This window comes from Drosophila miranda, chromosome XR, assembly GCF_003369915.1.
Source record: "Drosophila miranda strain MSH22 chromosome XR, D.miranda_PacBio2.1, whole genome shotgun sequence".
Taxonomy (NCBI): Eukaryota; Metazoa; Arthropoda; class Insecta; order Diptera; family Drosophilidae; genus Drosophila; species Drosophila miranda.
The window spans coordinates 13,070,021-13,089,503 of record NC_046674.1 but is presented as its reverse complement, the minus strand read 5'-3'; the positions used below and the strand labels follow the sequence as shown (position 1 = coordinate 13,089,503).

At 48.3% G+C, this 19,483-nt stretch overlaps 2 protein-coding genes across 2 annotated transcripts; both read right to left on the bottom strand.

Annotated features, from left to right (window-relative positions):
- Positions 1-4,356: 4,356 nt before the first annotated feature.
- Positions 4,357-5,913, bottom strand: LOC108150814 (probable serine hydrolase). The gene is made up of 2 exons (XM_017279118.2): positions 5,575-5,913; positions 4,357-5,507 (listed from the first exon to the last, which is right to left on the bottom strand). The coding sequence occupies exons 1-2, from the start codon at positions 5,602-5,604 to the stop codon at positions 4,554-4,556; spliced, it is 984 nt and encodes a 327-aa protein (XP_017134607.1). The 5' UTR covers positions 5,605-5,913; the 3' UTR covers positions 4,357-4,553.
- A 98-nt stretch (positions 5,914-6,011) lies between these two features.
- On the bottom strand, positions 6,012-7,788 carry LOC108153544 (probable serine hydrolase). Its single transcript, XM_017283612.2, has 2 exons — positions 7,281-7,788; positions 6,012-7,193 (listed from the first exon to the last, which is right to left on the bottom strand). Exons 1-2 carry the CDS (start codon positions 7,302-7,304, stop codon positions 6,171-6,173), a joined length of 1,047 nt encoding a protein of 348 aa, XP_017139101.1. The 5' UTR covers positions 7,305-7,788; the 3' UTR covers positions 6,012-6,170.
- Between the last annotated feature and the right edge of the window lie 11,695 nt (positions 7,789-19,483).

Genomic DNA, 19,483 nt, shown 5'->3' with positions numbered 1-19,483 from the left:
CGTGTCAGCTGTTTTTTGTTGTTTCGCTGCATATCAATTGAGGCGGCCTCCCTTACCCGCCCCCCCCTCCCCCCACCCGCTGATCCGGCTGATTACTGGCACGTTTTGCCCTTTTTATGGGCCGCATAAAACCTGTTCGCATACGTTGCAGTCGGTGCTGGGGTTGGGGGGGCAGATGGAGTTTCTTTTCCGCCAAGTGAGCAAAATTAAAACAAAACATGCGTTTTGTCCGCTGATGGAGATATCGGAGATTCTGTGGAGGCTTCCTCTCGGTCTCTTCCTCTGTGCTGCTCTTTCTTCTTCTTGTTTTTATGGATATGGAATGGAGTTCCCGGCTGGACTGGCGACTGGATCCCCCCCCCCTCTCTCTGTGTGTTGTTTTATTCATGTATCGCACAACGTGGGAACTTTTAATTGTGTTGTGTGCCTGGGATTTCAGAAGATACTCGGACCAATACCAGGAATTGCTATCCACTTTTCTTTTCTCTCTGTTTGGTTAACCCCCCCACCTCCGCCCCAGCAGCAGGGAGGCAGGGAAAAGTACTTGAAAATGCAAAAAGGATATTTAGTATGCTCCTCCGACAGTGCAAATATCAAAGATTTATTTGTGTGTGAAGCGAAAGGGAAAAAAACAGAACCGTTTCAGGCTTCACTTCACATTCTTATGAAAAGTGGGGGGCCACCAGAGCAAATATTGTGCCACCCGGAAAAAGGGTCCACTCTAGCCGCCGAAGGGGGGGCGGGTGACCCTTATAAACATGTCAATCACAAGTAAATTGTAGCAGATTTAATGGACCCATCCTGGGCCTGTCCAGCGGAATGTTGAGGAGGGTGGAGTGGGGGCTGAGAAATTCCAGCGAAAGCCGGGGTGAAATGCAAATGGCGGTTGTCATAGATTTGCCGCCTTTCCATTTCACTGCTTAGCAGGAATTTATGGGGCTACTGGGCTCCTCGGAGGCCTAGGCGCGCGATGGATTGTTTAATGAAACTTTAAGTGCGTGCCCGGCCAGTGGGGCACGTACCACAGCGAGCGTGGCAGGAAGGAGCGTGGAGTGAAGGACTAGTGCCTGCACTCAATTGCAGCATGGCCGACCACAAAATGGCGTCGAAAGCACTTCCGCTCGAGTTAAAAACAAAAAGTCATGCAAAGAGGAGCAGGAGAAGGAGGAGCACCAGGAGGAGCCGGAGCAGCATCATCATCGTACGTGAAATGTAGCCTGACTTGTTTTTTTAATAACAGCCGTCCGAGAAATACGTACCCCCCCTCTCCCCTACCCCACCAGAATCCACTGCCCTCCTGCTCCTCCTCCTCCTGCTGCCCCCCGAGACAGCTTTAGCGGCTATTAGAAAATTGCGAAAATTGCGCACACGTTTTCGCACACGCCACACACACACACAGACAGACACACACACAGACACACACAGACGATAGAGAGACGTCCAGAGACGACGACGTTGCATGCCCCCGGGCAATCGAGTGCAGTTTGTGGCCTCAGATTTATTACAGACTCGGAGTCCCGTTCGAATTTTAAACAGTTTTTCGTTAAGTTTGGTTTATTAAGCCTTGGGCCAGGCGGCAGGCAGGAGGCAGCCGCCAGGAGGCCCCTCTGCATAATTCATCTGGTTTAAGGGTTTTCCACCATTTCATTTTCCACCGGAATACACACACACACACACACACACACAGAGAGAGAGAGAATCCTCCGATCCTTGTGGCTCGTTTTAAATCATTTGGCTGGCTGACTGGCGGTAGTTTTTGGCCATTTTATGGGCAGAGCAATAGGTGTGCCCGTTGATGTTTATTGGATGGATAAGTGGACAGTGGTAGTGCTTGGATTGGAGCTTACTTCAGAAATATTCCCCGTTTTTGTGGGTAATTTTTGTAATTTATGGCGGAAAAACGAGAGTTGAAGATGCACTTTTACGAGTACGGCGCGGCGGCGAAAGTTTTTGGCAAGAGATGTTGCTCCTAATTGAATTGTTTGGTTGTATTCCTTCAAGCCCATCAAAGCAGTTTTAGAAGAAGATTTCGGCTCAAGAAAGACGGTCTTAAAGAGCCTCAAAAGGTTACCAAAAGGGGGGCCCTTAACTTGAAAAGCATGAAAATTACTTCATTTTTCAGGCATATCAAAATTCTTGAAAATCGTATTCCACCCTCCAAGCTGCTCCAAAAGTTGAATAGCCCCATTTTGGGAAACAAAAGATTCATCAAATTTCCTTTGAAAACTTTGCATTTTCTTGAAGGCTTTAAGAGGCGACTAGCCGAACCGAAAGCGGCCAAAATGTTGCTGAAATTGGAACCGAAAATGCGTTGAGTTAACCCTTAGCGACCCCCCCTCCCCAACGCCATGTCCCCTCCCGCGGTGCAGAAAAGGGGCAGTTAAGTGCTCGTTCCATGCCCATCCCCCATCCCCCAAAAACCAAACCCAAACCCCACTTTAATTTGGCAAAAATCTAGGCATATGCCCCGTCAAGGCTTTATGGTTTCACCTTCAAAATGCCGAAAAATGAACGGAATGAAAGGAAACCCTGCGGCGTCTCTGATTACACACACACACACGCACACACGCACACACATAGAGGGGAAATATATGCCACGTGGTACGTATGTGGCACCTCTCTAAAACGGCAAAATCGATAGTGTTGCCAGCAACGAGGGGAAAAAAAACAAGAAATGAAAAAGAAAAACCAGGCATAAAACAGAAAGGGCGGAGGGGGGGGGGGGGTCTGAAAATGCCTGCCATTTGAAACATTAATTGATTGAATTTCCGAGACGCAGCGAAGTGAGAAGACAAAGGCGAAACTTTTTGGGGGGGCATAAATATTAATATGACAGCAAAATTATGCGTGGCACAAACAAATGTTTAAAATTCAAACAAGAAGCCCCCCCCCCCCCCTCCACCCCCTGCCGCCCCTCGAAGAAAAGCCATTCAAGGTCGCAGCAGGAACAACAAGGACAGCGACAAGTGTTTAAATTAATAAGTATGACGGAAGGACTTGCCACCCCCCGCCACACACTTTTCCCTCTCCTTCCCCTTGCCGTTACCAGGCGTCGGCCTAAAAGCAGGCTGCGAAAATTCTATGCGGCTGTGGCAAATTAATTTTCATTGAGGCACAGCCAGAGCCAGCTTTTCCCCGACAATTGTTTGGATTTTTCGGGGGACTTGATTTGCATTCATTGCAGTAATTGCGGGAACAACAATTCAGGGATTCACTTGAAAACTATTTCTAGTCTTCATATTAATTAATATTCGATGGAGGATTCGGGAGGAGGACTTTCGAAGGACACTCACAATTGGCGCTTAACTTTTCGTGCTCCGGCGGATCGCCGCGAATCTATGGCACTGATGATAGCGCTAATTGTTCTAATGCGCTCAAGCAGTAAGCTGCTTAAAATTGCTCTGAAATAGCAGGAAACGGCAATGGCAACGACAATGGCTTTTGTGGGGGTGAGGGGGGAGGAAAAAACACACGCACACACACGCAGGAATGTGGCAGGGTGTGGGTGTGTGACTAGGACAAGGATGGATGCCTGTCTCTGCTTAGGTATTAACAGGGACTTTGGCTCTGACACCACCGTGGGAAAGGTTGATAGATGCCCCACAAATTGCCGTTGCAAAAGCCAATACGAAGGGGGGGGGGGGGGGGGGGGGAGATTTTAAAGTAAGGAAACATTTGGGAGTTTGATAAAAAAGAAGAAGATACTTGATCAAGGAATACCTAACACACGAGGAACCCAACTAAGGAGGCAGTAGCAAAGCCAGAAGTAACCATAGGACCTAAGGATATAGATAGATATATCTATGGAATCTAGGAAACGATTGGTAGAGAGATATGATAATGATCAAAGGTGCACCATAACCTATTATAATTATCATAAAATCACAACTATTATTCGCATGCCTCTTGAATACTTTCGATCATTACGAGTACTTCCTTCAGAGTTTGGGCAGAAGGTACAGCAACCAGACAATCAAATGGAGAGTGAGCGGGAAAAAGAAACGAAATTTGAGGATCTGACAGAGTAAAAAATTCGCTTAGGCCGTTTTGGGCGAGCGTTTTGATTGAATGAGAAGCGAAGACCGAATCCCAGCGAAACAATTCGGCTGCCGGCAGGGCTCTATAGATGAAAAATATATATAACCTTAAGGTTATCAGGAACTCACAAAAACACAACTAAAAATAAACCATAAATGTCCAAAAATAAACCACAAAAAATGCAATAAACATCTGCCATAACTTCCATAGAAAGAAATCTAGAGTCCAAACGAATTGGAATATCGAAAAATATCCACCAAAAATAGAAGAACAGAAAAAATACCAATAACCACAGAGTCCAATCGAAACAAAGAACCGAATGAATAACCTTTATATTCACTCTATAAATGTTTTTGAGCAAAGGCTATGGGTTTCTTTAAGTGGAGCTGTAATCTGGCCTTACCCCAAAAGCACTTATACTTTCCATCGTCTAACTAATCTTATTCTAATCTGTTTATCTATCAAGCAGGCAGTGATAGTGATCGCGTGAGTGGGTGGCAATGTTAAAGCCATTGTTACAGTTTGCTGTTTGGATTAAAGCGTGGCTGTTGCGACCCCTCCTTGGACTCCAGCGTCGGAGGTCGATGGCGTATGAGAAAGGGCACAATGTACTGGGCACACTTCTCGGGCTCGTTGAGGTGGACATGATGGGTGCCCTGGACTTCGTGGAACTCAAAGTTTGGATTGCATTTGCTGAGAACAGAGAAGGCCTCGCTGGGCCCCAGAAACGGCGAATCGGAGGCCTTGATGATCAGATAGGGATTCGTCTCGATGCGACGCGCCATCGCCGCAAACAGACCGTCGTCGAGGTAGGCGTGGTTTATGAACTTGATGCGCCCATCCCGGGAAAAGTAATGCTTCTCCGGATGGACCTGCGACTGGGTCACCTGGCGATGGAGTATGTGATGGGCCACTTCGTAGCGAACCGATTGGAAGCTGCCCTGGACCAGGGCCCTGCACATCGTCTCCAGCGTGTAGGCAGGCGGCTCGCCGTCGCCGCCCTCCACCAGTCGCTGGTCCTCCCGCAAATGCTTCTCCATATTTTGCGCCGACAGCCGCAGATTGTTGCCGTCGGGCTGCCTGCAAGCGGATACCAGAATGTCCAGCGATATGACCATGTCCACAGTGTGCGGCGCCAGAGCTGCATAGACAAACATGAGGATGGCCCCCATGGAGTGCCCCAAGAGGGAGACCGTCTTCCAGCCATATTCCCTCATTACCAGCGGAATAATGTACACGTAATCGTCGACGCTGTAGTGCATGCCGGGCTGCAGGTGGGAGGACCTTCCGTGGCCCGGCAGATCGATGCACAGCACGCCCAAATAGCCGGGCAGCAGGGGTATCAGCCGGTCAAAGGTCCCCAGATTGTCCAGCCATCCGTGAATCGCCAGAATGGGTCGTTCTGTTCGATTGCCGTACCAGCGACCCGATATGTGACCCCACGGCACTGGAATTCTCACTTCTTCGAACTGCAAAGACCACGAGAAATGCTGCAATATCTCCGCTTTTCCACTTTTCCATTATGAAACCACTTACATCATCCAGCGACAATGTGCCCATCCTCATAAAAACTATACGCCCTGTGCCAAGGCCCGTGTTTTATCTGCAATATCTCTTCTCTATGGGAATAGGCGCCAAATCGGCGAGGCGACTGTCCACTCAAAGATCTATGCGCGGAATGATTCCGGAACACAGCACCAGCACAGCAAGTGAAATCTGGACGTTATGTTGTGATAACGTGTATTTCCAAAAACAGAGAGAGGGGGACCCGTCAGAGCCCGTCAGCGGCCTTCTACCATTTCTTATCTCCTCTTTGGATCCATGGAAATTTGGGTTTTTAGTAGTGTTTTTAGCAGTGGATCGGAGAGGAGAGGAGAGGAGCGATGGGTAACTATATGGTACATGGTTTGGTGGCTTGAAAGATAAGGATTAGAGGGAAGTAGAGAGGAGGAACGTTTCCAGTGGCCAGAGTCTTATCTGCAGAATCCCCTCTGGACTATTTTTATAATTTTTATTGTCGCGTCTGTCCGCTCCAAGATCTGTGCACGGAATAAACTCTATGTTTAGTGCGAAACTATTGCTAAAACTATGATTATACAAATCTATTTCTGGCACTTTGAAAGCGACTCTTCTCACAGTTTGCTTCTCTGTTTGCTGTGCTTGCTTCTGGCGAAGAACTGCTCCTGGGCCTGTCGGCGCTCCTTGGAGCTGAGCTGCTCCCCTCTGCCCGCCAGAGACCAGGTAGTCAGATTGGGAGGACGGTGGTGTCTGATGAAGGGTCCAATGTACTTGGCGCACTCTTCGGCGGCGTGCAGATGGACGTGATGAGTGCCGCCCTGCACTTCGTGCAGCTCAAAGTGGGGATTGTTTTTGCCCAGAATGGCGATGGCCTCGTCACAGTGGGGTCCCACAAAGGGCGACAGGGAGCCCTTGATGATTAGGTAGGGCTTTCGCTGGATACGTCTCGCCATCTCCGCAGCGAGTCCTTCTTCGAAGAAGATGTGGTAGTAGAACTTGACCCGTGCATCCCGCGAGAAGAAGAACCTGTCCGGGTAGAGCTGCGACTTGGCCACCTGGCGGTAGAGCAGATGCTGTGCCTCCCTCGGGGGCACCGAGTTGTAGCTGCCCTTCGAGAGCACTTTGCGCAGCTCGGGCAGCGTGTAGGCGGGCGGCTCGCGCAGGTTGCCTTCCTCCTGGCGCTCGTCCTCCACCAGATGCTTCTCCATGTTCCTGCCGAACGTGTCCACATCCTTTCCCCTGGCATCTGTGGGAATGGGCAGCAGTATGTCCAGCGAGATGATCATGTCCACCGTGTGCGGCGCGAGGGTCGCGTAGATGAAGGCCATAATGCCGCCCAAGGAGTGGCCCATCAGCGAGACCTTGTGCCATCCGTACTCCTTCATTACCCGCGGAATGACGAACACGTAGTCGTAGACGGAGTAATGCATGCCCGGCGGCAGGCGGGACGACCTCCCGTGGCCCGGCAGATCGATGCACAGCACCCCCACGTTGTCGGGCAGCAGGGGTATCAGCCGGTCAAAGGTCCCCAGGTTGTCCAGCCATCCGTGAATCGCCAGAATGGGTCGTTCCGTTCGATTGCCATACCAGCGACCCGATATGTGGCCCCACGGCGCCGATATTCTCACCTCCTCGTACTGCAAGAGAGGAACAGATAATCAAACAGGGTCTCAATTGTGTGTAGAATAGTGTAAGCCGATCGATGCCGGCATCGACTGACTCACATTTGCCAGGGACAGCGTTCCCATCTCGACCTTCGTCGTCGGCCTGTTGAACTTTGAACGGCGCGGTTACTTTTCGACTTGATCCAGTAATTGCGGCGGCTGTACCCACAGTATTATCTGTGTGGAGCGATTAGTGTTTTCCGACTCTATAGAATAACCCGAACAGCTGTTCGTGTAGTGAATCGGAATCAAAAGTGGCAGCCCAAAGAGAAGGCCACTCGCAGCAAGCTTTCCAAAGAGCAATCATCAAGCTTTGGGCACGAAGAGCATAGCAGCCAGCTTGTGCGAGCAAGCATTATCAGAGCTTTATCCATGCGCTTGCTTCTCCCATTTCGTTCACATTTTGCTTAAGATTTGTGAATTTTTCGAGTTTGCTTTGCGATCAGTTGTTTTTTGGATCAATCTTCGGTTCTTAGCAATAGTATTTGCTCGTATTGCTTTATTTTCCTTTAATTCATCGCTTGGCAAATGATTTTTCAGCTCGAAACACTTTTCGTTGCTGCCGCTCGGAGGTTTTAGAGAATACTGTGCGAGCAGATCGAGCTTTACAGCAGCCAAGCAGAGAGAGAGAGAGAGAGAGAGAGCGCGCAAGAAGCTTTAATGCGTACATTTCTTGCCTTCAAGTCTGGAAAGCTTTCATTTATCTGACAATTTCAATCGCTTTAACATTGTAATTTGAACTTATAAATCTAAACTAATACCCTTTCAAGGCATCCCAATCTTGTGCCTAGCGAAGGCTACGAGCATCGGCTGGATCCGAGGTGAGACTAGAGCTTGTGGAGACACTTGACCCGATCATCCCTGCTGTAGAGTAGCTTGTCTTCGATCTGATCCCCGTTCTGTGTGTCAGATTTTGGGCCAGGGAAGGGTGCACCAGAGATCAGGGTGTCCTTGGAGACCAAATTGAATACTTCCTCTCGAGTACGGAGTGGTGGCTCTTCCTTACTCATCTCCTGCCAGTCTGCGGCTTATCCACTGGAGGGCTGCCCATCTGCTGTCCAGGCAGGTGTAGAGGTGGCCCAGAAGCCCCGCCAAAGAATGAACGATCAAGGAGACCAAGGAGATCAAGGAGTGGTATCACGAGCATGAAATCCATTACGCTAAACCCAAAAAGTCGGGCGGCAGGGGTATCAGCCGGTCAAAGGTCCCCAGAAAAGGTCGCTCCCTTTGGACTTGTTCTATAAAGAGTCTGGGAATCAGCTCTCTATGAAGTATAGCCATGACTACTCTCTTCTTTTAATACTTTGATCATCACTTTCTGATAATTTCCGATGGCTTTCCATCCCCCCTGGGCTCAATCTTCCAATTTGCCTTTTCGAAGGCATGGCATGGCCTGGCGTGGCTGACCGTGCCTCGAACAACAACAATCACCGCCTCTCCGGTGACAGAGTCAATAAACTGCCGAGAGATTTGGGGAATGTGTCGATTACTACGTGACTCTCAAAACGAGTTGGCCTTCTGGTCGCACCGTTGCACACCGATACGCTGGGATGACCATGACTCGCCGCGGTGTCCTTTCAAACTGCATTGAGCACGTGCCACTCGCCTCGCCTCGCCTTTTATTTGCCGCCAGCGATTGTGAGAAGGTGTAGCGGTTGCATGCAACTTAAATCGGGGTTAAGGATGTGCTGTGCTGTGCTGTGGCAACTTTAAGCGCCTGCTGCTGCTGCTGCTGCTGCCAGATCGATTACTCAAGCCCTTTTCGGGCAATTCTTGGACTGTTTCCTCATCGGTGGCCACTCCCTCGAAGTCCCGGCTGTCCAGAGTGCGGATTACCTTCCGCTGTCTTTATCCTTGACTAACTATAACTCCAGACAGATTCCATCGCATCTCGCTAGCGTCTGGAACCTCTAATTTGCTGAAGGGGTTGTGCATTTCCTTGTGCATTTCCATCTCGTGTGCTGCAGCCATGATTTATCTTTAATTTATGTTTGGGTAATTTATCATGTCTGTGTTTTTGGGGTCACACAGTCGCACGCCCCCCAAGAACCTCCTCCGTGGCTGTGCAGTCGGAGCCAGAGACAGAGCTGCCTTTCCTTTTCCTGCCTTCGCAAATGCTATGCAAATTGTCTTGAGCATTCCCCAAAGTGAAAGTGCCATTTCCCAGGCGCACACACAGAGACAGAGAAAGAGAGAGAGAGCACCTCCCCCCAGCCCCAGCCCCCTTCCCTGTGCGTGTGCGTGTGTATTGGCCTTGAATCCATAATTTGCTTGTCAACGGCAGCCTCTGGTGGCGCGTTTGCTGCTGCTTCTGGATGCCCCACCAAAAATTGTGCGCACATAATTGAGTTCAAGCATTTGGAAGCCAATTATGATTTCCACATTTTCACCCAATTTTCGCCTCTCATTTCCACGCGCTTTTTGTCCTCCTTTCCGCGCGCCTCTCTTGTCCCGCCTTTGAGGGCCTTTCGTGCCTTTTGCTTGATGTGTCTCTCCCCCCCCCCCCCCACGTTTGCAGGCACTTGCTTGATGTGTCCTCCCTTTGGGGCCCCCTTTCTTTTGTCCTTTTGTCCTTTTGCTTTTGCTTTTGCTCTTTTCACATCTCAATCAAGTGGGTGGGCGTCCTTGGCCGTTTCTCCTCCTGCTTTGCAGCCCTCCCTCCATCGTTGGCCCTCTTTAAGATCCAGCTACTGGTTATGGACCGTCTTGAGGCTCCAGCTCCCGCTCCAGATCCAGTTTCAGGCTGTGGTCCTGCTCCTGCTCCTGATGCCTGTCGCCTGCGATGTTCCTTTAATTGCTTCTGCCACTTAACATATGCAAATGAAATTTAATTCTTTTCTTTCTCCCTTAACCTGTGCCCCTTAAGTGGCATGGGATGGGATGGCCGCTCCACCTTTAGTTTGATAAATATTTATGATTGCCGATGATAGGTTGAACAATGGAAATGGGGTCCCCATTCTTCTAGGTAAACCCTTTATTTTACCCCCCACCGCCACTGAATTCCGGCAAAAGAAAAGAACAATAAACAATAAAGTGGAGGAGGGAGTGGGAGTGGAGGGGGGAGTGGGAGTGCCACTCAACGCAACGGAACTCGACGCATGGACTCCGATGAAGCTCTCAACCTGTCAGGACGGATCGGTGGGGGGGGGGGGGGGGTTGGGGGATAAGGGGGCTCGGGCTAAGTGTGTGCCGTGACGCCCTAAAGGAGCTTGGAGCTTGAGCCGGGGCTCAGGCCAACAAAAGATACCGCCGGAAGTCTCGAGCTGATATGCCATGCACCTCCAAACCTTCAGCAGCAACAACAACAACAACAACAGCGGCAGAAAAAACCAGGCAAAACCCAGGGAAATGGTTGGAAAAACTTTGCAACTACTCGTCGTAGTCCCCCCTCCCCTCCCCTACACTCCCCTGGCTATTATTCTTTATGTGTTGCTATTTTTTGGCCGGATTCTACGTCGGGGACCAAAGTGCGAGAGAGATTTAAGCTCGAACAATGGCTGCAGGCAGGGTGGCACGGGGCACGGGGCACGGGGCAAGGGGCAGGGGGCAAGGTCCCGAAAACCGCACGCAGGAAAAACACCGAATGTGAGGAGAATGTAGATTGTGGATGGAATTGCATTAAGAAATCATTCTCATGTGTGTGTGTGTGTGTCAGTGTGTGTGTGTGTGTGTGTGTGTGTGTCCCCTCCCACAACCCTTGCTGTGTGCATTTAATTGTATTTCTTCTAATTATAAAGCAGAAGCAGAAACAGAAGCACCAGCATAAGCCACATTTCTATTTGAATACATTTGCATACGAGGAGCTCTGCTAACGTGGCCAAAGCACACACACACACACACACACACACACACACACACACACACACACACACACACACACACACACATAACAATACTCGGTACACATGTACACGATTCCGTACTCTTTTGCATATTACAATTAGAAATTCCAGAAAATTACGAATGTAAACCCAGAGAGTTGTTGCCATTAAAATTTGATGCTGCAGCCAGCCAGGCAGCCTCCTTTTTCCGCAGCTTTGGCCTTCTCTAATTGAAGGTGAGGGTTTCCCGGGTTTCCCGGGTTTCCCCGGTTACACCTCATCCACAGCCGTATGTAAGCTTTTGGAAATTGGATTAGGGAAATGAGTGAAAAGGTGGCAAAAAATGGGAAAGAATCTGAATGGGAAATTTCAAGGAACGGAATGTGTGTGGAAAAATGCAAGCAAAATTATGTATTTTTCCCAGAGAGAGAGAGAGAGAGAGAATGAGGGAATACCTTTTCGAAAATATTTATTTAGAAATATTTTTAAAGTAAAAAAACCGTGGGAGAAACCGGCTGTCGATTTGAGCAGCATACAGTCTCGGTCATGCACACGACATGTATTTTGTTTTGCGATTCTGGTCACCGAGAAAGGGCGGGCTTTCGACCACAACCTCTTTTACTTCTTTTTAGGTCATGAAATGTACTCAATGTTTGTATGAGCCCAAAAATACCTTGGAGCTCTTTCTCCTTTCTATATAAGGGCTGCTTTAAGTAGCTTTCCAGCTATAATTTCCCACTATATGCACTTGATCTGCATTTGTCACTTTCGAATGAAACCTAAATTATAGCCACATGGCCATGGCCGCCACAGGAATACAAATGTTCCACTTGAGGAGTTCATTAATCCACTTGATTTCCAGTCTCACGCCTCACAGGGGCCCCCGCCCCACCCCGGCCCACAGGCAATGATTTATGAATCTCCACTCCCACTATCACCCACTGCCACCCACAGCCACCCACTGCCACCCACCGCTCTCCCATGTCGAAAGCACTTTGATATACGTGGCTTTGCAATTGTTTGGGTGGATATTTGGTTAATCAAGTGTCCACCTCTGCAGGGGGGGTGCTCCTCCAGCGGGCAATCACGAATCGAGTCGGACACGTGCCGCAAGAGCCGCCCCCGCCCCCCCTCCCCCCGCCCAGACCGTTTCAATAAATTAATTAGCCACAAAATTTATGATTATTGCCCCAAATGATTTCCGCTTTTTCTTTTCGGACTTTTGTTGCCGTTTGTTTGATTTTTGGCTTTTTGCTTTTGGTTTTGTTTTGGCAGTTCATAAATAATTCGTCTAATTTATGCACTGTCATATATTGCGTAATGGCAGGAAGGCGTGGCATTTGTCAGGCCATACAAACCGATTGTTTATCCTCTACTCTGATCAGCCCACACCCGCCCACTCAATTGCCTGGCACTCAATTTGCAATGGGAGGAGGGGGGGAGGAGCAGATGGAATGGGGCGAAGGTACAGTACGATTTCATAATTCAAATTCTTCGATTTATGAGCCAAAAACTGGCGAAATTCCCTAGGGGGTTTATCTTCTTTTGCTCCTCCTTTGGTTTGCACTTTAGATTGAGCCAACACCCCCCCGCCCCCCCCCCCCCCACACCCCATGCAATGCTTGCTCTTGGCTTGTCCGTAATTTACGATTTTCGGCCAGGCACCGAAAAACGCACTTTACTTGTGCGTAATACCAAGACAATTGTGTGCACAAACTGCAAGGATTCTCTAGGGCACCACTAGGAGGAGGAACACTACTCGTATCGCATTTATCCCCCAACCCTCTCCCCCCCCCACTATCCCCACAGCCAAGTGCATTGCTGTTACCGTATATCGGATCTTTTCTGGTCATAAATTTCCCTTTTTCTGGTTAACTGCTGCTCCTGTTTTCTGGCCCAAAAATCCAACTATAGTAGTGTTTCGTTTTTACCGCCTCCCCGTCGCCCCGTCGCCCCGTCGCCCCGCCCCATTGGCACAACCCCCCGGGGGGGTGCTCCCTGGCCACAGATTGAGAGAGAATTGGATTCCTTTCCCCTGCATTTTTCGTAATTGGAGATTGCAGTTTGCAAAAACACAAAAAAAAAGTTTGCCATTCAAAAAGTTTACTATTTGATTCAGTTTTCATCTCTGTGTATCTCTGTATCTCTGTATCCCTGTATCTATATCTACTCGTACTCGTATTCGTATTCGTATTCGTATCTGTGTGAATGTTTGTCTGAATTTACCCTCTGAAAAGTTTTTAACATTTTTGACCAGTAATTGAACTCCGCAAAATGTCATAAAAATACACACACACACACACACACACACACACACACACAGGGAGAGACAAGTGGGCTTCTAATTACTCGTACAATCTGTCATTTGGCCATTGTCTGGATGGCAGGGCTTCTGGATGGCTGGATGGCTGGATGGCTGGACTGCTGGACTACTGGAATTAAATTTGAGGCTAGACAAACTGTGAGGAAGCCATAAATCTATTGATGGCCTGCGGTGGCGAAACATTTTGTGGCACGGTAAAGAAAGGCACTTAGATGTGCAAATATTTTCCACTCTCTTTTTCATATTCATAGTTTCAGTTTTCGGCTCTTGGCTGTCTGGTAGGCAAGTTTTTTAATTAAAAACAAATTCATGAATGCAATTTGCATGAAATTCAATTAAAGTTTTTATCTCTGGGCAACTGTGGGGCTTCTGCAGCTCCGTCTCTCGCAGGATGCTGGGCAAATTAATCATACGCACTGTGGTGCAATCAAGATGAAATCTAAGCCTGACAAACGGGACATTTGATTGGAATTTCCAGAGCCAAAGGCTTTGAGACCCGAACCAGAAAGGATCAAATACCCACCACCCTGTAAGAGGGCACTGAATAAATGAATGAATGAATGACTGACTAAGTGAATGGATGAATGCACATCGAACGTGCCACAGTGGCGTGCAAAAAAAAGTTGCACGTACTGCAGTTGCATCCTCTTCAGCAGCTGCTCCTCCTCCACCTCCTCCTCCTCCACCTCCTCCTCGTTTATTTGTGTTTGCATTTGCATTTACTTTTCCTTCACTTTTTGGCTTTCTCCGCCACTCATTCCGGCCATTCCTCCGCCCCTCCGCTCCTCCGCTCCTCCATTCCGCTGCTGTGTTTGCCAATGGCGATGGCCGTGTAATTTCTCTCAAAAACATCAACATCAAGAAGTAAAGAACTTTGGGTTGTTTCTCCGCTTTCTTTTTTTTTGTTTTTTTTTTGTTTCAAGTGCTCGTTCATTCGTTTCGTTGGTTCGTTTATTCGTTTATTCGTTGGTTTATTTCGGTATCAATGTAAATTTTAATTTGTTTGGCAAATATTTTCTTACACGAGTGGCACGAGTGGCAGATACGAGTATTTGTTTCGCTAATTTGGCTGGAAAAGATGTGATGGGACATATACCATGGATGGGCCATGGATGGGTATACAAAGCGGAGGAATAAACCCCCCAAAACAACGCCTTCTCTCGGGCAAACACATATCTCCCTTTTTGTTGCACTTTTCCCTGCAGAAACCATTTTGATATTCAATTTTCGCCCGGAAAAAGTTTCCTAAGAACAGCCGCAACCAAAAAGCAACCACCTCTATCCTTCTGCTGCCACATTCAACAAATTCCTGACAAAAAAAAAAGAAGAACAGAGGAAAAACCAAAAAACACGGAGGCGAAGGCGAAGGCGAAGAAAGTTAGTCACTTTTTATTGTCGGGTAGAACATTTAAGTGGAGAAACGAGAATGTAAAGTTCCGGTTCTCGCAACTTGATCGGAACTAAGTAAGTGGCAAGACATTTGCACGCATGCCACAAGCAGTCCGTGCCGTCCCGCCCCGCCCGTCCCTTCCGCCTTGTTGCCTGTCAGTTTTCCTTACTTGTCCCCCGACAGGCAACGATTTTTTCAATTTGTGTGCGTAATTTCTGCTTAGGCGGCGGGGCCTGTACTGTGAGTTCTCTCTGCCGGGCGACAGTTTCCCAAAGTGACGATGACAGGCACAGAAGGTCGCCCCGCCGTCACTCTGACGTCCGCTGCTGCTGTCAGGCGAGTGTGGAGGGACTGTAGCTAGGGTCCTGTCCAAGGGTTATGTGTGGCCCCAAGTCTAGACGGAGACACCACACCGAGAGGCGGGCTCCTCCTCCCCCCACAAAGTTTCATTTGTCGCCAAGAACTCGCGGCAGGACGGTAGGATGGTAGGACGGTAGGAGTTCTGCTCGTAGACTTTCAATTCATTAAACTTTAAATTTCAACTGACACAGTGATGAAAGAGAATACTCGTATACGAATCCGAGTAAATTTGCACACATTTTGTTCCTTTTTTTGTGCTGACAAAAACTTAAATGAGCATTGTTCCTATCGCCATCTCTTTTGGCATTATTGTGCCGGGGGCTATAAAATAAATAAAATTGAAATTTTATGCAAATCACTGAAATGTTCAAATGTTGTTGCTGGCGTGTGGTGGCATGTGAAGCGGCAAAGCCGAATGACAACGATAATGCTGGGGAAACGGAAGGCAAGAGAGAGTGGAGACCGAATGGAATATGTTCGAAATGAGACAAGAAGTTAATTTAGGGAATCGCATTGGGAATGGATCCTTGGGGTGGACTCCATGTTGAAGGCACGACACGAGTCCTGCCTGGGAAGCCATTTCAATTTGTTGAACAGATTTTTGTTTTTGCCGCAAAAGTTTTATGGCGTCTTTTCGAAATTGTAAAACTCTTTCTGCGTGGGCCTTGGCGGTTGGGGGTTTGTTAACAAAAAGTTAAAGGATCCAAAAAGGAAGAAGTTCTTTATCAAATGAATATAGAATCTATGGAATCGATTGTGGCCTCCCATCGATACGATATACTATAGATATAGGGTCACCTTTTCATCCAAATTTGTACTTACACTTTCGATACGCACTGTACTCGTAATGCGTTCATAAGTAGAATTTGATCTGCCCCAAGATACATGCATATGTTTTCAGTTTCAACTTGAATGTTCATTTCCGGCCAACGAGAATGCTCGTATTGCCCGACTGCCATTTGCTCTCCTTTTCCCATCTTCGGTCTCAAGTTTAAATGCCAAATGACCTTCCGTTGTGGCACACACACACACACACACACACACACATGGACGGACACCCAGAGATGGATCTGCCCCGGCCGCAACTTGAGTGGCAAACGAATCCCAAAGCCAAATAGAATCCTGGCTCAGCAAATGTCCATCCATTGGACTTATTACATAATTAATAATTAGAACAGATCCAGAGAAGGCTGGTGCCAGAGAGGCCTGGCAAAGTATTTTAATAACCCATCACATCACATGCCCCACTCAAGTTTCCATTGCCAGTGCCACATGCCACAGGACTGGGCGAGGGACTGGGACTGGGAGTGGGAGTGGGAGTGGGAGTGGGACTGGGGTGTGAGGCAAGTGGATGGCAACTCAAATCAATGTGCGAAACGTGCTAATTGCGGCAGCTGTGCAAATGTGTGCCTGGTCCCGGCCATTTGATAGTTGACCATCATTTTGATGGCTCAAATGCTTGCCTGTTGGGGCAGGGGCCATTCGGATGGGAATGGAGATGGGGCGGGGGGGTATCCAGGATATCTTTAATGTGTTCCGAAGCCGCAAAAGACGGAAAGAGACGGCCAGAGAGCACATGGAAAAAATACTAATTGCCAAAGAGCGAGCAATGCCATGAAAAAGACTGGAAGGAAGGAGAAACTTTTGCATAAATGGCTGTCGAAACCTCAAACTACTCAAGAGGGTGTCTATGTGTGTGTGTGTGTGTGAGGGTGTGTGTGAGGGTGTGTGTGTGTGGGTGAGAGTGCGTCGTAAAAAATGGCAGCAGAAGAGCACTCATAGCCGCCGTAACACGTAATGAGATACTTCAAAATGATGTTATTGCTTTATTTATAGCGCTGCATAAAAAGACAAAAACCTAAAAACAAAAAAGTACACACAGGAAGGTGCAGAAGGGGGTGGGTGGTGGCATAGGTTTTCGGTAGGTTTTTTCGTGGGGTGTGGGGGGGTGGGGACAACCGCTTTTTATGCCCACGTGGATGGCCGTGTAGTTTCTACTGCCACGCGACTCTCCTTTCGCACTTTTACAGCTGTTTCACTTATTAAGTTTCGTCTGTCACACACACACACGCACACACACACACGCACAGTATCAGCGACAGATACTCGTATCAGCTATGGAGATACAGATACAGATACAGACACATGCTCGGCGTACATTGTGTGATGGTCTGATGGGTGCATAAATCGTATCTTTTGGCAAATAAAACCTGCAGCCTGTCGTGCCATCGCAGTGTCTGTCTCTCCTCTCTCCTCCTGAGGGTGGGGCAAAGGGTAGGAGCACTGCCTCACTTTCTCGGAATACACCCTGTGCCTGCTCTGTGGAACCCTCTCCTTGGCCTCTCCTGTAGCCCCTCTTTCAGTTCATCTCCTGCTGCTTTCCTCTAGCTCTTTTCTGCGTCTCTCTCGGATTGGCTAATAATTTTTCTTGGAACTCGTTGAACCTGAGTAATTGCACCTCGGGGCATGGCATGGCTGGCTGCGGACATTGTTTAGATAAAAATAATTCGTGTTCATAAAATTATTCATGGCCCGCCATTTGATTAAAGGACACAGCAAGGAGCCTTGACAATCATAAAGCGAGGAAAAACGGGAGAAGCCGAAATGAAATCAACTTCAGTGCGAGAATAAAAATATATACGAGTGTGTGTGTGTGTGTGTGTGTGTGTGTGTGTTTCTGGACTAATAATAGATGAGGTCTCTCTTTGCCACTAATCTTACTCTGTCTCGCTTTCTCTCTAGTGAAAGCACAAAATTTTAATTGAAAGCTAACATCAAAAAAGGAAAGAAAATGCAATTTTCCCAATCATCAGCAGCAGCGACAGAAGCAGCGACAGCAGCAGATGACAATTTGTGCAATTTTCTCAATCGTCAGTTAGCCGACAGCAGAGGATGAAAGAAGATCGTCAAAGGGTTAATTTAATGGCTCTGGGCTTTGGTCTCCACCTCCCCCACGCTCTCCCCCCACGCTCTCTTTCTATGGCCTCCTCCTATTACTCTCTTTGAATGGAGGAGGAGCAGGAGGTATGTAGCTCCTTCCCGCTGCCTGTCTGAATGCTGACTCATGAAAAATTAACACACAAATCGCATGGGGCAGACATTTAAAATGCACTTTGTTGCAGCTGCATTGCATAAAATTATTGCAGAAACAAAAATGGTCGGCGATAAGAAAGCAACAGCAAAAAACTAAGAGAAAATTACACAAATATGAAGAAAGCAACGACACAGGGATACCTCATGGGACTGCAAATCAACGATTGTCCTTTTGAGGAGGGCGCCCTTTTCCAGACTGCATCGCATAGAAGCAGCTCTTCTGGATTTTTTCTGTGCCCAGACCACTCTGCCCGGCCCCATTACAGGGTATTCGGCAATGCCTTTCGCCCGAATGCTTTAAAGTGCATCAATTTTAATGCAAATATGCAGCAAGCAGCAAGCAGCATTAACTTTTGCTGCGCTCTTAAAAATTTACATAATTGCTGAGAGTCAGGCGAGAGAGAGAGAGAGAGAGAGGGAGAGGGAGAGAAAGGCGCCGCCAGAGCTGCCATCCAAAGCTCTCTCATGCATGTGTGTGTGTGAGAAATGTGCAGAGGAAAAGCAAAGGAAAACTTTAATGAAAAACGTCGAGCACTTTGCACAATTAACGATTTTTCATGATTTTTCTCCTCCTCGTTCACGCTGGTCAGGCAATTTGCATAAATCAGTGCAAAGTATCTGTGACACATGGAGAGAGCACGCACTCCAGCACCAGCTCCAGCTCCAGCTCCCGCTGCAGCTCCTCCGTGCACTCCGCTACCAGTAAGTGTGACCAGGCGGCGGGCCTCTGAAAAATGTTTACACATTTGCAAATGTCTGAAGGTCAGAGAGAGGCGGTGTGCGGTGTGCGGCAGCCACGTGCAACATGATTTAGGCGTTTGTTCGCTGAGTAATTGTTGTGTGGCGTTGCGGCAGCAGTAAGGCCGTGTGGCGGGTGTGGCGGGTGTGGCGGTGTGGCCGTGGCTCAGTGGCGCACTAGCTTTAATTTAATTTATGCAGCACCACAACAGGAACAGGCAACAAAGTAACAACAGCAACAACAGCAACAACAACAACTGCAACAACTGCTGGGTAACCAGCAACAGGAACAACACTAGCTATACGAACGGAAGGAAGGAAGGAAGGAGTGCGCCCCACCGCCGCCTTGTCGAGGGCCACTAAGTGGCCGCTTCAGCGAAATTAAATGCACTCTCCCCGCCTCCAGAGAGACGGAGTCGTTGTTGTGTCGTCATCACAGTTGTTGCAAGGGTATGACAGGGTATGCCGGACAGGGCAAAGGGAGGAACACAAATGAAGATCAGGCTGCTGCTAGGGTAAGCAGCAGATCGAACGTCGC